Source organism: Ascidiella aspersa, chromosome 9, assembly GCF_963924565.1.
Source record: "Ascidiella aspersa chromosome 9, kaAscAspe10.2, whole genome shotgun sequence".
Taxonomy (NCBI): Eukaryota; Metazoa; Chordata; class Ascidiacea; order Phlebobranchia; family Ascidiidae; genus Ascidiella; species Ascidiella aspersa.
Window position 1 is genome coordinate 20,716,869 of NC_139455.1, and position 17,968 is coordinate 20,734,836.

A 17,968-nucleotide genomic window follows, 5' to 3' on the forward strand; every position below is an offset into this window, starting at 1 on the left:
AGTGCAAAGGCAGACATCAGAAAGAAGGAAACGTGGATAGACACATAATCTAAACCGGATGTGCGGCGATTAGAAGGTAGGTCGCCGATAGCAGATAAGGCCATCCACGTGATCAGATGTTGAAAAGATAGAGTGGTATAGAAGCTTGGTCTGCGTTAATTTCCGGGTTGTGCCGTGTTATTTCAACGGTTTCCTTAATCAAAAGACGACGCCAACACCGACTTGTCGCAAGAATCTTGGGGTTTTTAAAATCGATTTTGTGACCAGGATTTTGATGCAAATGCCTTGCCACGTCTGTGTCCTGCGTGGACCGTGATGAAGGGTCGTGGTTGTCCATACGCACTTGTAGGTTACGCTTGGTTTGTCCAATATAAGTAGATCCGCACGAACATTGCACTTTGTATATAACTCCTGAACGACGTAACACATGCTGGTGGTCCTTGTGCATAAAAAACGAACTGATAGGTGTGGTTTCGTGGCTGAAAATAAATTTGACTTTATTTTCGGTGTTGCGCGCTACGAAGGTAGTAAGTTCTTTGCATACGTTCATCGATGTTTTACCAATAAACGGGAGCTTCATTGTGATGGTATACAACGTTTTGTTTTCTTCATGCTCTACCATTTTGTCTTGCACGTCCTTGTGTTTTTGGTCAAGAAACCTGTAAATGGCAGTATCAATAAACTGCTTGGGGTAACCATTCATCATCAACATTTTTGAAATATTGCGAAATTCGTGGTGCATCCCCATGTAAGTGTTACAAATTCTGTAAGCCCGGTGTAATAGGCTATTTATCAGGTTGCGCTTGTATTTAAATGGCACAAAACTTGACCATCTTGTTAGGAGGCCTGTATGGGTAGGCTTGCGATATACGTGAGTGCTGTGTCCATTAGGCATTTTCTTAACCAGTACATCCAGAAAGGGCAGATTATTTTCCTTTTCCCACTCACAGGTAAACTGGATATTTGGATGGATGCCATTTAGAGTGCAGAGAAAAGCCTCAATTTCATCACTGTTGTAGAATACGGCAAAAATGTCATCTACATAGCGGCATAAAAGATGGGGTTGTGCTGGGTTTTCCACGGTTTGATCAATTAACCAGTTCATGAAAACATCAGCAAGCAGAGGGGCGATCGGGGAACCCATTCTCTCTATGTTGAAAATGAATAAAGAGTTATTCGAAACGTCCAAAATGATACCTACTTCTGTATGGGCTTTGATATTCTTATTACGTCTTAAATTAAGTGTTGTTTTTTTATTTATTCCAAGTTATGTACATTAAACACTTTTATTACTGTATATTGCGTTTGTATTATTATTTTTGATTACGTTTTTGGTTTTACTCGAACGAATTAACCAAGTTGAATAGCTTAACGTTTCATTTTTATGTCATTTATCTTCTTTTTTGGGGTGTAAACGTCCCCACCCATTGCCCACCAATAACCCCACACAGGGCCAGAAATCAGTCAGGTGCCAAAACAGAAGCGCCACAAAGGCGCCCTTCAAACTAGGGCGCCCAAACGTCAACACCAAAAGGGCCGATGCCATGCCCAGGGCTCCCGATCGCCCCATACCCCGTTGAACCGAACAATGCCACCTTAAAAGCGACGAATTTTCTCAGCTGTGGAAACTTATTTAGATCGAGATGTTCGCGGTAAAAAAGCACACTTTCAGCAAACAGCTTTTCAGCAAACATGTACACTTTCAGCAAACAGCATCCAAACACATTTTGTAGTTTTATTTTGTTAGCAGGTCACATTCTATTCTAATTCCAATAAACTAATTTACATGCTATATAAGGCGACCTAGACTAAGGAACAGTCAGGAAGTTTCAATATTTTAACAGTTACCTGAATGTTTAGTGGTGCGGGCAAAAAACCAAAACTAACCGCTGGCCACATATTTTGGTTCCGCGGGCCGCAGGTTGCTTTACTTTTACTGAATGCTTTACTTTTATAAATTTTCGGTTAAAATTATACATTTTAGGTTTGCCTTTATTAAAATGAATCGGTTTATTGCGTTCGTTGCTTTCGTAGATTTGCATCCTCTTAACTATTTTCAATTGCAACATATAGCGAAAATATATATTGCTGTACAATACATAAATATAAAAAAACATCGTTATGTATAGTTGTAATATGACATGGTCAGATCCAAGGCACCAAAACTAGAATTCGCCCTTCGCCACTTGGACCATGTTATGAACAGATTTAAGGAAATCCAGACATATGCCCCCGGGCGCCAAGGTAAAGGGGCGCAAAAATGAGGCTTACAATTTTTTCACAACAAGGGCAAAAAACGACCACAAGCAAGATGGCACCAGCGGCTGTGGCAGACGTCATCTGATACGCAACCCACAACTGGACTGATGTTGTTCCCAGCCATCACAGCAGCCAAGATACTGATTCTGCGTGCAGCTGGTTTCGTCTAGCTTAGTGTTCTTAACCTTTATTAAACCGCGCCCCCCTTTGGTAATTGTCCTGCACTTCGCGCCCCCCTACGAAAAGCAATTTGGTATTTTGGAATTACATATTAGTTAGACAACATAAAAAAGAGTAAAGTGTATCGTTGGTCGCACGTAGCGCGAAAAAGTTCTGTTTATTTGGTTAAATTAGCTAAAAAAAGGTTCGTGTCTCCGTGTTTCTAGCCTGTTATCACATATAAAATAACTTTTATCGTTTATCTATAAGTTTGCCAAACTATAATTTAAATAGGACCGTTTTTCTTCGAAAAACATGCAATGGTACTCACAGAGACTTTGTGCTAAATACAACTGTCAACAAAACAGGAAAAAAACAAGAAAATAAACGAGAACTTTTTAGAAGTTTCAATCGTTATGTTGGGCAAAAAAGGGAGTTTGTACAGTCGTAATAGTGGTGCCCAACCTAAATGCACAACTATAGCCTACCCTATAATTGTTCCGACTAAACATAGCCCTAATCGGTCGTAAAAGTAGCAATTATAGTCCAGCAACTGAAAAACTATTAAAAATTAGTAGCGAAGCTCGCAAATCGCAAATTCATGAACTATGTCTTCAGTTACTTACACGTGCAATTTTAATGTAAAGTAAAGGACAGGGATGTCCAACCTGCGGCCCGTCTGAAATATTTGTGCGGCCCGCTAGTCATTTTCACTCCCAAGTAGTATTTCAAACGTTCAATATTAGCCTAATTAAAATGTACCATTCAGCTTTTAGGGGCGCACTAATAGTATAATATGTGTAAAAAAATATATATATAACTCTAAAGGCCCGTTATAACTCTAAAGGCCAATACTTAATCTTGAAACTTAATAGGTTATGTGGCCCATTAAAATTCAAATGTCAATGCGGCCCACTATAATGAAACGTTGGACATCCCTGGTATAGGACATCATAAAAAACAGAATGAAGACCAAACTAAACCATTAAAATCACTATAAAATCCAAGACTCATTTCGTGATGGTTTAAGCCACACTGCTGTAAAACAGGCCAAAACAAAATACTCGATCTGGTGATTTGGGCTGGAAAGAATCAGGTGACGTAAGAGAATGCCTGGACAACTGGCAAGAAATGCAGGACTTTCATCAGAAATGAAGAATGTATTTGATCGGCTTCAATAGGAGATGTCAACACGTTTTTTCACGACTAAAAGACCTGAACAATAAATTTGGATATTTGCTGGATGTTAAAGACTCTTCTATCTGACACAGACGAGGATGCAACGCGTCGAAATTGTGCAGATTTTGCGAATTTCTACGACACGAACATCAATGGTAACGATCTTTTCATTGAAATTGGTGATTGCCGAATGCTGCTCAGTAACCGAACTGAAGCTCTACCAGAAACTCCTTTAGAGTTTGTTGGTTTTATTGTGTTTCATGATGATGACGTATTTCCAAATATGCGATCTTCACTACAAATTCTGTTAACAATAGCAGTTTCAATTGCAAGTTGTGAGCGGTCGTTCAGCAAATTGAAACTTATTTTGTCGTATCTGCGTGCAACGCCGTGTACCAATGGGACAGGATCGTCTCAAAGACTTTGCTATTCTTAGAGTTGAAAGAGAAACATTGGGAACAACAAATTTCGATGACGTGATTGACCAGTTTGCAACAGTCAAATCAAGAAAAATAATCTATAGTTGTTAATCATTCATGTTTGACAGTGACCATAAGTGAGTCATACGTGTAGTTTGTATAACCAAAACGCTTCTTAACTGTTTTCCGTATAAAGTAGGTATATTATGTTAGTTCAATAAAAAATGTGATTAAACATGGACGAGGGGGCTCCAAATTTATAGTTTGCCTCCCGGCGCAAAATACCCTCACTACGCCTCTGCATTATATTACATCCTTTTAAAAAGGAAGTGCATATTAGCCAAAAATTTTTGCAAGGGTTGATTTTTTATATCCTTTTTTATATTTTTAATAAAACTTGCGACATGGTAAAAAATTTTTTAGACGTGCGACATGGTAAAAAATTTTTCGACACCTGCAATTTGCAAAACAGTTTAGAGAAAATAAACTTCATTTCTTTTGCAGAGCATAATTTAAGCCACCTTTTCAATACTTTATTAGGAACTGACCTTTCACACAGTTTGATAGGCTTGTTTAGCCGCGGGGGTTGTTGTGTTACGTCGCCACGAGTTTGGACAAACGCGTGTCTAATTGAGTTTAGCATACAGCGATTTTATCTAGTATTGCAAACGACGAATTGCAATCGATGAATTGCAAGGAGCGTTAGGAAAATCACACACGATCACTTGCAAAGGTTTATAAAACTAACATCATTTGATTTGCGAGTATCATTGTACTCTGATCTCGTTGAAAAGTCAATCCAACGAGACAAATACCCGATCTGCATTTGCAGGGTTTATTAAGTTAAATGAATAAATATTGGTAAAAACAATAATGAAGTTAGGAAAACACTTAAGCTTCACTAACTAAATAATTCTAGTTTTCTTATTCAATGAATTAGAGCAAAATTCGGCTAATAATAATTCTAAACTAGTTTGTGAATTGCTTGTGTGCTCTAATTCTAGTTCTAATGTAATTCGGATTTTACTTTTGCTTCTTGTTTCTTCACACCAAACTTTATAGTTATGTGAATTATAGCCTCCAGTACAATATTATAAAATAGTATTAGAAGTAATTGTTAGTTGTCGTGATTGCAGCGATTGTTTTATATTGTGAATAAACAGTGGCAATTTACTGTATAAAAAATTAGGCATTTTTTGACAATTGGCTGAATAACAAATTAAGTATTATAGGGGCTTTTTTTAGTAGGTCGCGTGCCACATTTGGCACGCGTGCCGCTTGTTGGATACCCCTGGTGTACACAGTCAGAAAAATACATAAAAATAGTTAAAAGTCGAAAATAGGGGATAATTACTAATTTAATTCAATTTGCTCAACAATTGTTTCCTAACAGTGCACTTAACAGTAAACAGAACAGTTCTATCATGTTTTCTCTAACCCAGCGTCGTATTTCTTTTTTTTTTTTTCTCTCTAACCCAGCATGTATTTTAAGGGTTTGAATTGTTGAGACCGCTTTTAGGCTTTCTCGGGCGCGTGGTATTAAAAAGTTGTCAATTTGTGTATCATGTATATACAAAGCACGGCAGGGCACAAAAAATCACAGGCTGTCACCGTTGACAAATACGAAAAACTTAGCAAAGTTGGACATTCCTTTGAAACCAAATAGGTGGTTAGGTGCATCGCTATTGTTATGGAGCAGTGCTTTTCAACCCGTGGGATGGTGCATTAACTTGTGCGGCTGCAAAAATGTTGGGCGGATGACAAACGTTGTGCGGATAAAAATCGTGCATAATATTTTCTTGCATTATGTATAATACAGTAATCAATTAAGCTGGTGCGCCCACTTCTGAATTACAGGTACAGTAATATTGTCTCGTATTGGTACATTGCAGCTTAAGCTATCTATTTTATATCGGTCAAGACTTAGGCACACGGTTTTAATACACGGACTCTTTCATTGTTATTTCACAAATAAAACTAAAGGTTGCAAACTTACTGTGCTTGTTTCGTGAGGATGGAAATTTTCCGAAATAAAAAAGTGCGGATGGAAATTTTTAAGGTTGAAAAGCACTGTTATGGAGTATAAGGCGTCCGCCATTTTCCCGCAAGTTAAGAGGTTAACTTCAGCATTAAATAGTCATTTATTCGAAGGTATTTTTTGCCTTTTTTTATTTATTTGTAAAATTTTATTTATTTGTTTAAAGAAATATATTGGAATTAAAGTGGCTTTAAAGAAATAAAAGGCGTCGGTTGCGAAGGCAGTGTTTTTTTAATCAACAACAAGAAAGATAAATACATAGTGACGCTCTTACTTGAAAATTTACTAAGTCGCCTTTTGTTCAGTTACAAGAATTTATTAAAATCGAAACAACCAAAGTTAAGTATGCACCATACAGGTAAATATATTTGGATGTTTTGCATTCTAATCGTACTCCGACAATTACATTGAAAAGCTTGCCAATAGAGCAAAATTAAAGCAACTAAATTCTTGAATTATATTTCCGTACCCCTGAACTTTACAAAGCCACCTCGGTTGGGAAACACTGTTATAAAGTTCACTTTCCATTTGGTGGTTCAAAACGTGAGTTGTAATACGCCCAGAAAATCTTAACAGCGAGTTCTCTATTGTTTTCTGGGTACGAATCAACACATAAAAATGCAAAGAAGTTTTGTTTTGATTCTGTTTCTTTAGTTTAAGTAAAACAGGTGGCCTATATATTGATGAGGCTTTACCTTTACCTCCACGTCCACTATTCGTGACCAACCCAGCTACAAATATGCGGAATTAGCTATTAATAAAATTTTTTTTTTAGGGGCCAGTTTAATTTTATCTATTTTTTGATAGCTTGATTTCCTTTCTTTGTAAGGTGTGCTCCGTCATTGCATCCATGACTTGTTTTCGTAATAGAGAAACCAGGCTTAGCAGCGCCAGTTACCGTAAGCAAGTCGATAATAATCAATCAAAAAGGTCTTAATTGTGTTGGCCCAGTTAAGATACTCTAGTGAGCCCGTAAGTAACTCTTGTAAGTCCCAAAAGGAACAAAATGTCCGATCATTTGTGAAGCCAATACAAACTGCTGAATAACTTGTAACACTAGGGTAAGATTAACGTTGCTTCGACAACAAAATGCGAAAGACAAATAAATCTACCACACAACGAAACATTGCAAAATAATACAGACATCATAGCACAATGTGCGAACGCATTGACTATAGCTGACATTATACCTCTATAGTACAACCGTGCAAAGTACAAAAAAAAAGAAAAAACACCAAAAAATCATCAATCTCAAAAGCTATAGGTGGCATATATTAGAAAACAGTGATTATATTAACAAAATTACACATGTTTTTTATTTATTTTTTTTTATTGGTGCTATTTGTTTCTTTTTTGTTGGCCATAACCTTTTGACTTTTAAAAATATTCAATCATAGCCCTAAAGTTGCTTTTGAGGGGTAAATATACTAACGAAAAAAAATCCGACTTAGGCGTATATTCTTACACTTTGCAACGATGACTTTTTTCAAACGGAACTTATTTTTATCATTTTGGGTCAAAACCTTAGTTTGGTTTGATTGTATGGTGCTGTATGGTGTCGTGGGAAAATTGTTTAAATTAAAAAAGTTATCGATGTGATGCTTTTACTTTTTACATGTTCTTTTTAGGCTAGTAACTCATATAATTTATAAAGAAGTGTTATTACTGCGATTGTTTTGACATAAACTTGCTGTTTTAGTTGTTATTAATGGCTAAAATCCAAAGTCGATTGTTAAACTCTAGTTAGACTTTGCTCCGATTAACTTGCCCAACCAAAATGGCCTAGATCAGCGGTTCTTAACGGGGGGCAAAGATTTCTTCTTGATTTTGCGATTCGCTAATTTTTGAGTTACTATGTGGTAAAAGTTTTTAGCTGTTTAGACAATATTTGCTACGGCCGATTTAGGCTATGATTAGTCAAAACAGTGTGTTATGGTTCAAGGAGTTCCAAGTTGTACACAGGGGTTTAATACCATGAAACAATGGAATTTTGCCAATATTGACAACAAAACTGCGAAAACAATTTGCGCTTCGCGCTAATCTGTCATTCCTCTACCACGAAATGGGAAATACCCAGATTATTTTCGCGTGAATTGCAATTTAATTTGCAGCAGGGCCTGCTTTGTATTGAATGTCACCACACCTTTTTGTACACGTTTAATGCAATATTTAAATTTTGCGCTTCGGGCGATATTTTGACGTGTTTCTGCGCAGCCTTACAACTTTGGAGTCGATGCCTTCACAACATGTTTATCAAAATCAGCACGATAATCATCAATGAACAATTTTTTGTGTGCAATTCAAACAAAATGAACCCTATGTTTTTTATTTTTTTCATTTCGTTGTTTACAAAAGTTTCGACAATACCTCTAGCCATCATCAGTGCAAAAATTAAAGGTGACTGTCACTCACGAGGTATTGCCGAAACGTTTGTAAACAACGAAATGTACATTTTATTGAATAAGACCTTTTTATTTTTATGTTACTGTCATTTCCCAAAAATCACATTTCCAGGGGACGCAAAACAAAGGGTATATTTTCTGTAATAAGTTGCTAAAACACCTAAATTAGCTTTTAAATGATGATCAAGTAGAGATGGCGACTATTGCACATAATAATTTATTGTATTCCAATCTCTAAAGCAGTGTTTATAAACTAGGGTCCGCGGACAAAAAAGGAAGGGGTCCACACAACATCTCTTATTTTGTATGCTGATAAGTTATATTAGTTCTTCTCCACCCTTTTTCGAAGCAACACTTATTAATTTGTATGAGCCATATATGTATTTTAATTGTTTCCATAATTTTCTAAAGTTTTGGAGAAAATTGCTCAGAACCAGTCTCAACAAATCGAAATGTGAGTTACTGCAGTTGGCGACCATATTTATGTGGCGACCCGCGATTGGATAAACATGCTTTCCACTTTTAGAATGAAAAAAAAATAATGTCTTTAATATCATGGAACTGTCAAATAAAAAAGGACCAAGATTCGTTTTACGTTTCAAGATTTCGTTTTACGTAAGTGAAGTATTGCGTCAACATAGTGAACCGCATGAATACGCGAAAGGGTATAATGAATAAAATCACTCCGCTTCGCCCCTGTCGTTTGCAGGACATTTTTGGGCAAACTTTAAGCAACCATGTCAACACTGGCATAATAATTAACCTTTCACACAGCTAGATTTGTTTTGCTGCAGGCGATTCGTGTGTAAGGTCGCAACCAAGTTTATCAAAATCGGGTCTAATCGGCTTCCTTGCGGGTGTTACGAATAATTAATATAGCAAACGCTAAAATACCACAAAGAATGTACACGGTTACTCGCAGTTTAAAAAAATTGGATCTGCGAATTAAAGAAGGTTTGAAACCATTGATATCTATGAATATCTGTAAAAACTGCATTCAACCAGGTTGTTGGGGGGTTATACATTGATTGTTTTTTTAAACGTACAACTGTGGCCTGGAGAAAAGTTATATATTGTATTTTTACCTAAGTATATTATTTACCTGTTCCTGTTTTTTTATTCTTTGAAAACAGGGTATGTTCGTTGATTGCGTTCTTGTCTTGCTGTCTTACTGCAAAACCGAGCTCAGGCGATTTCGTGATCCATAAAATGTTATTCCATAGTAAAGATATACAGATATTAAATGTTATTATCCACTTTACACCCTGTCAAAAAATAAATTAAAGGTTTACGTAAATATAGTTGAATATAGTCTTTACGCTGGGTAAGGTGAAATAATTTGACAATTTTCACGAAAATAGATCCAAAATATGGAAAAGTTATGCTGCGGGTGCTACTTCAAGCGGTACTGTGTTATGACAAAGGTAAATGGATGTTTTTTAAACAGAATTTAGACGTCAAATACACACAACTAAAAATAACGGGACAACGACATTAAACTTGATCTTTCCTTTGCTAATGCGAACACCCAACACAACAACATTACAAAATGGCGTAAGGTAGCCACAGGCCAAGCGTTAAATTGCCCGTCACCGGACACTACACAGAAATATGTAAGATAGGTCGACGCCTAAGCCCCACTCAAACATGCCAGCGTGCCAATTTTTATCCTATAACTTCTTGCCGTGCCAAAGTTTCTTAACCAAACCAAATATTTTTAATCATAAAATCGCTTTTTTACCAAAATCAAAAACGTTTATTTAAACTTGAAAAACTGTGTAGTCGAAATGCGCATTACTGCATCTAAGTGTCCGTCAGTGAGCTAACTATTGTTTCTTCACACCAAGCTATATAATTATGTTAATGCTAGCCTCCAGCCCTTTACCACAGTGCAATTTTATGTTATCAGATGTAATTGTTAGATGTCGTAATTGCCGCGATTGTATATTGTGAACAAAACAAATGGCATATTGTGAACAAACAATGGCAATTGGCTGTATAACAAATTTAGTGTTTTTTGACAATTGACTGAATAACCAATTGTATTTTTTTACAATTGGCTAAATAACAATTTTAGTGTTTTTTGGGGGACTTGCGTGCCATTTTTTATTAAGTCGCGTGCCACATTTGGCACGCGTGCCGCTTGTTGGACACCCCTAATTTAGACTAAAAGCTATATGCATAGTATGGTAACAGCACAATACTCTAGCAAAGCTAGCAATTCAGGTCAGGTAAGACACAATAAATAGATCTTAAAAGAATTCATTCATTCGAATTAAGATATATTGACGATGCCTTGATTGGCGAAATATATATATATATCTTTTAAGACCTGTTTATTGTGTGTGTCCTGAGTATTTTGCTGTTACTGATCAGAAATTAAGGTCGACATTTATCTTGCAAGGGTCAAGGTGATTTCTATTTTTCACATATTTAGTGCAACATTGCATAGTATGGTATGTCACATTGTCTGCTCATAAATTCTGCAAAGTGGAATTTTTGTTAAACTATAGATTGCGAATGCGAACAATACGCGAATCTCGTTTGTGTTTTTAATGCGCCACATAGGCTTTTTAAGTTTTTCTTTTTTTACGCTTCGTGCGAATTTACCAGATTAAAGTTCGATAAAGAACATTATATGCAAATTGCAATGGTTATACACAGGGTGTCCATAAACAGGGTGTCCATTCTTTACCATTTAAAAAATTATGAAAAATGAAATGATGAGATATCGCAATGAGGTTTGTTTTATGTTAATCAGTATTTCTTTTTTAATTATTTATTGAGATTAAATGATGACCTACTGTATTAGGAACATAATGATTTAATTTTAAGCAATGCATTGTTCTATGAAGTACTGCATTAGTGTTTTGGCGTCGTCAGTCATTTTTTGGTTTGTTTTCTGACGATCGGTGGAACACAAATCAGTTTCCTTCAGGATTTTACAAAACTCTTTAAAATGTTTAGTTGCTATTTTTGGCATACCAAAAGTACGAACAACTATTAAAAAAACAATAAGGCTAAAGAAAAACAAGAAGTTGGGTATTTTACAAAATTGTTCAGCAAACAGCAAAGTAAAAAAGAAACAGTAAATACTGGTCAATACAATTGTCGAAATGAGAGATACACAACTATATGAAGCAAAAAAGAAGCTTGGGCTTAACCTAATGCGACAAACCAGGCCCGCGTCGGTGTTTCTGCCGACTCGCGTATAACGTATATTCCTCTATCATATAAGACAGGGTGGTCCAACTTCTTTTCATCGCGGGCCAAAAACAAGGTTTATTTTACCTTGCGGGCCAATGTTTTTAAATTGCGATTCTTAGGCTTATTGCTGGCAAATTATACATAGCCTATGGCGTATATACTAACTTTATGGAATGTATACCTTTGTTCAGTTAGGGTAGTTATGAAATAATTTCAACACCAAAAAATTAAAAAAAAAAATTGAAGTGATATTGCTAGATTGAAGCAAAGCTGACTATCAGTTCGCGGGCCAACTTTGGCTGATATAAGACATTCAAAATATTGTAAATCAAAACTAAATTTAAATAATAAATTTAACGACAATTTCTAAGTTCTCACTACAGTTTTTGTTATTTTTGTAAACAAAGTGTGTGCTTTTTGTTAACTAATTTAACTTGAAATAATCTTGACAAACTTTGATCTAACGTGTAAATTTAACAAAGTTTTGTTATTAGTTATTACCTAAACAAAACTTATTGCAAACTCTTTGCCAAGTAATAGCCAAAAAGCTTTCGAAGCGACAATTAATAAGACAGCAACATTAACTTTATAACAGTGCTTCCCAACCATTTCTAAATGTTACAGCTTTCTATTAGATGGAGAAATTTTTGCATTATAATTACGTAACATTTATGCAACAATGCAACAAATACGTAAAACTTAGATGTGTTGTGTCACATTAACTATTTCACTACGTAAACGCCAGTAGCAGAGACGCAGGTTTTAAGAACGGTAACTGGTAAACTTATTTCCAAGCATTGAGGAACGCACAATAAAACTTGCATTAAAAGTGGGTCGCGAACTGAAAAAGGTTGGGAAGCACTGCTTAACAACGTACGATAGGGCAGTGTTTCTTAAACTGGTAAATGGTTCACCCCAGGGTGAATAAATTGTTTTCAGGGGTGAACCAACCAAAAGGGGTGACCAAGGGTGAACCATCAGAAATGGATGGCAGCTCTACAGCAAATTGACTACTGAACTGTTGTTTTTTTGGTATGTTCAAGTACAAAAATTTGGTGACTGTGTTTTGTGCTTTAGTAGCTTTATATTTCTGGACTCGAGAAATCGTAGATTTTCAATGGTAAAACTTAGCTTGAGTTGATCTTAACAAAAATCGAAACAACCTAAGTCATTTTATACCGTTATATATAGACGAGATAGTTTTATCATATCATGAGACAAGGGTGAATGAAATCTGGAGATAGATGCTAGGGGTAAACAAAACTAAAACAGTTTAGGAAGCACTGCGATAGGGGATTTTAACGTGACAATGCAGCTATTGTTTTAAATTTGCTGACACGGCGTGACGGCGTGTATAAATCAAACAACCTAACACCGAACACTCCGAACGGCATTATTGCGTTTTTCACAACCTGTTAAATTCAAGAGCAGCTTGGCGAATGGCATAAGAAAAAGGCAATTCACATCGCAACATAAAAAATGGCATCGCAGGTTTAGGATTTGAACATGTGGACAGTCGAAAGAAACTTCTATAGTCAACGATTGTATGAAAGTCTTTCGAATGAAATGGCTACTTTGCGAATCAAACAACAACATGGCGAATGGCCATCTTTACGATTTTAGAAACGTGTCAAATCAAACGTCTAATTTAACGATCGTTAAGATTTTAGCAATAGGTCTAGTCCAGAGGTTCTCAACCATTTTTCTTTCGTGGCCCATTTACGTTGCAAAAAAATTATATGGCCCAATAATTTTTTATGCAAAAAAAAAACGTAAAATAGGTTTAGAACAAACACAGCAGAACATATTTCAAAACAGGTTATTATTTCAACCGTGTATTAGTGAGATACTAGCGGCTGAACAATAAATTTACATTCCTTTTCAATTCCTCACCAAGCCATTATTCCTATAGAATTAATTATAGTGACACAAATGAAACTAAATCTAGCTTTTCTAAATTCGTCTGTGGCCCACCTGTAATATTCTTATGGCCCACCAGTGAGCCATGGCTCACTGGTTGAGAACCACTGGTCTAGTCTAACCCTAAAGACGCTAGATATGTTGCTGTTTTGATTCGCAAAGTAGTCATTTAATTCGTGATGTTCCTTAGTCATTTGCCTTTTTGTTATGCCATTCTCCCAGTTTCTCTTAAATTCAACATGTTGTAAAAAACGCAAGATGTTATTTTTCGACACTATGCCGTTTGATTTGTACGCGATAGTTGTATTGTCACGTTGAAATCACCTGTGTTACGCGAAAAGTTAATTGTGCTGTCTTATTAGTTGCTATTTTGCTATTGCTTGTCAAAAGGTGGTAAATACCTTTCTCATTAAAATCCATAAAGTGGTATTTTTGCGGCTTTAACTTTCCATACCAGTACCAGATAACTTTGATATAACTCTGTAGTAACACTCTACCTGTTCTCGTATATGCTCTGTAGTATGCTATTGATATTAGTAAAGCTATGGCGTCACAAAATGTTTTTTTTTGCTTAAAATTCTGCCTACCCAAGTCATTTTGTCCGAAGTCAGGTCATTTAAAAGCAATGAAAAATGACTTGACTGGGACTTAAGTTATTTCAAAATGACTTGTCTACAACACTGCCCTTTAGTCCCAAGCAAGACGTCAGTTTTGACGCGCAGCAGATTAAAAAAAATGAATAAAAAATCCATAAAAATAAACATAGAGGGCGTCGACAATGTATCCTTCGTATTGCAGTTTTATTCTTGGGTGGCAACTGCTATGTCTCGTCTTCTCCACAGAAATATGTGTCTCTCAACGAGGTTTAATTTGGAGTTTAACTAATTAACTATGCGCCATGGACCCAAGGCAGACTTGGGACTATATCCAGCTAAAATGTAAATCTAAACTAAATAGAGTTTTTAATTAGACGACAAATACTAAAGGTTTCGTTGAAGAATTGCAAACCAATTATTAGAGTCAACTCATTCGCATAAAAATAAAACGTAAAACTATTCACAATTGTGTATAAGCAATATCTCAACTAAAATATTACAAAGCTGTTTTAGGATTAATTGTTTAATGACGTAACTTTTTACGTCATCCCTGTCATCAGCGTAGCCAGGGGGGATAAGGGGACCATGCCCCCCAAAAATTTATAAATATTTTACTCTTAATAATTTTATTTTTTTTAGCAGTTATGAGCAGTATCACAACCGTCGATCACAGGCATTCCACCACTTCAATTATCATGCAATGTTACGTCACAAACGATGTAGTTAATATTACGTTTGTTCGTCATTAACGTAGTTTTTTTAGACAGTTTTTGCTCTTTGATGGTTTTTGTGTGTTGCGTTAACACTAAGTCAGTTGCTGCTCAAAACGGTATGCTAGCATTGTTATTTGTGTTCGTTACGGCAGTTAACACAATAACAAAAGCTAAACAAAAAAGTTCAAACTTTTGGCTCCTCCCAACATTTTCGGCTGGCTACGCCACTGTCCCCTTAGTAAGAATACTGGATCCACCCTTTCATATGACATTACGCTATGCCAAAACAACTTTCGAAGAAAGCTTGCCTATTTAGCAGGAAAACAGAATGCTTTTGACTAGAGCAGGGGGTGTCCAACATGAGACACGAAACTAATAAAAAATGGCACGCAAGCACCAAGAAATACAGCCAATTGTCAAAAAGGCTAAATTTGTTACACAGTCGATTGTCATTGTTTATTCACAATACAAAACAACCCAAGCAATTAAGACAACAAACAATTACTTCTCATATTATAACACTATACCAGTGATTCTCAACCTTTTTCAGAGCAAGAGCCGCATTTCAAACCTAAGGTTTGCAAGGAGCCGCATAAAAAACAACAGAAGGCATATAATCAAAAAACATTAAGAAAGCAACTAGAAAACAACAACTATACATTACGCTAGCCTAGGCTAATTAATTAACAGTGTTTGCCATAGCTTGTCGATCAGGATTAAATATATTGTGACGTAACAAACCACAAAATTATTTTAAAGAGACGGTGGAAGTACCCGGTAACATTAGTACTTCGTACTCGGGATCCTTGCTGATACAATTCATTAATTCTTGATTTCTCTTACTTACTTTGTAACTAATTTTTCACTCGGTTAGAGAGCCGCAAAATGTTCAGTTGAGAGCCGCATGCGGCTCTGAGAGCCGCGGTTGAGAATCACTGCACTATACTGTTTTCATTTATTGTATAAAAGCGCTTTTATTATTAGAAAAAAAAATAGTTGCTGAACTTTGGCACGGGAAGAAGTTGTAAGATAAAAATTGGCACGTCGGCATGTTTGAGTTTTAAACCCCTGGACTAGAGTAAATGAGAAGAGAAACCGTTTGCCTTCTTTGATGTGGTTTGTTGTTATTAATTAAAATTTATTTTTAATAAACTGCTGGATATTTACGCGGCTTTTTTTCATTTGTCTCAGATGCTTACAAAGGTTGAGAGCCACTGCTGTGTACGTTGGTCCAAGGCGGTACCACCAACCTCACTGGGTTCCGGCTATTCTTATCAACGGAAGTCGCAGTGTCAACGTACGAGTGGTTTACCCCCACGTTATGCCAAGATCGAAGACCCCGGCGAACTTCCTCTTTCTGATTCCTTGTCTTCGTCGACCGGTGATGCAGTCCCTGAGAACGTCGGTTCCGCACCGACCAGAGACACACCAGCGGTCATAACCCCATTCGAAACGAGTTCGAGTACGGTCCCACGAACCCGAGACGATCAAAGAGAGCTCATACACCGCGGCAACTCTTTCCATTTTTAACCCTTTTTTTTTAATTGTAAGAAAAACTCGCAAGAAATGTCGGTATATGGCCTGACTTCAAAAGGTTAACAAATATCGAACTAGATCAACTATTAAATTATCGGGCTGCATCAAAGTAGTTTTATTACACTTTTCCAGTGTTGTAAACAAGTCATTTTGAAATGACTTAAGTCCCAGTCAAGTTATTTGTAAAATAACTTAAGTCCAAGTCAAGTCTTTTCGAATAAATAACAAGTCAAGTCCCAGTCCAAGTCATCAGTTGCGCAAGTCAAGTCCCAGTCAAGTCATAATTAGAGCAAGTCAACTTCAAGTCATGTCCTTGTCATAAAAATAAAACGTTAAACTATTATAATTTTTAAACTCGTATGATTATGAACAATAACTGAACTAAAAAATAAGGAAAACGGAACATATAGCAAGTAGTTTGTTTTTTGTGCAAAAATTTGGACAAATAGCTCAATTTTATTAAAAAAAATACTTAAAGAAATGCTTTATTTCAACCCAAGTCATTTGTTCAAAAGACTTAAGTCAAGTCAAGTCATTTGTCCGAAAGACTTCAGTCAAGTCAAGTCATTTTGCCCAAATGACTTAAGTGCACTTAAGTCAAGTCATTGACTTAAGTCATTACAACACTGCACTTTTCATCAGTGTACTACTATAGCATGGATGAAGACGTGTGGACTTGAATTTGAAATCAAGCAAGCGGTTTTTTTCGCGCTTTGCCACAACACTTTACTGCCTCATTAAATGTAATTAATCACGTTTTTAAAGTGCAACAAATCCGAGGCCCGTCTGATTTACAGTTCTTCTAAAATTGTAATATCACAAAATCTCAGTTAACATATTATGTTGTGCAGCCCACAGAGACCTTTCTGAGTTTGGTTTTAGCCCGCGACTAGAAAAAGGTTGTCGACCATTGCTTTAACCAAAACATTTGTTTTTCAGACTTATTGGAGGTGTCATGTAGTCGACCATCGTATCAATTTAATGGCTGTATTTCGTTGTCGCACTCTGAGTCTACTCTCATGCAACATGAACGACTTGTGCAAGCGTTGGTATTTCGCTAGAGTCGCTAAGGCGCAGTAATTATTGGTTTCCGTTGGAATGGTGCATTCTGCTCCCTATATAACCGTGCGCGTTTTTCGTTCTTTCATTCTACTTTACTTCAAGGCCCACGGGCAATAAACCTTCTACAAATGCAACAAAAGCTTTGACCAGATCTGGTCTAAAAGACTTTCTTAAATTTAAAATCTTTTGTTGTTGGAAACAGTAAGTTCACCCTGTTTTGCGCATACGAACAGTAACAAAGCACTTCTATGCTGGTCAATAGGTAGGGACACATTTTGTTGGCGCTTTTTAACTTTAGTTCTGTGAATATCTGCTAGGGTCCATACATCACCATACGAAAAAAAAAATAAAAAAAAAATAAAAATAGAAAAAAACGCTCTAAGAGAGTCAGGCCTAAGTGAAAGTAGATCGAATCGTACTTTGTATAATGTTGAAATATCGTCGGCATTTTTATTGTTTTCCGTCTAAAAACGTATGA

The 17,968-nt window shown here is 36.3% G+C and overlaps 1 protein-coding gene across 1 annotated transcript; it reads right to left on the minus strand.

Moving 5' to 3' along the window:
* Positions 1-112: 112 nt before the first annotated feature.
* On the minus strand, positions 113-1,144 carry LOC146133528 (uncharacterized). Its single transcript, XM_083397778.1, has one exon. The coding sequence runs from the start codon at positions 1,142-1,144 to the stop codon at positions 113-115; it is 1,032 nt and encodes a 343-aa protein (XP_083253904.1).
* Between the last annotated feature and the right edge of the window lie 16,824 nt (positions 1,145-17,968).

Bases quoted from the DNA above. Each gene is read 5' to 3' on its own strand.
- LOC146133528 (XM_083397778.1), bottom strand. From the start codon at position 1,144: ATGGGTTCCCCGATCGCCCCTCTGCTTGCTGATGTTTTCATGAACTGG.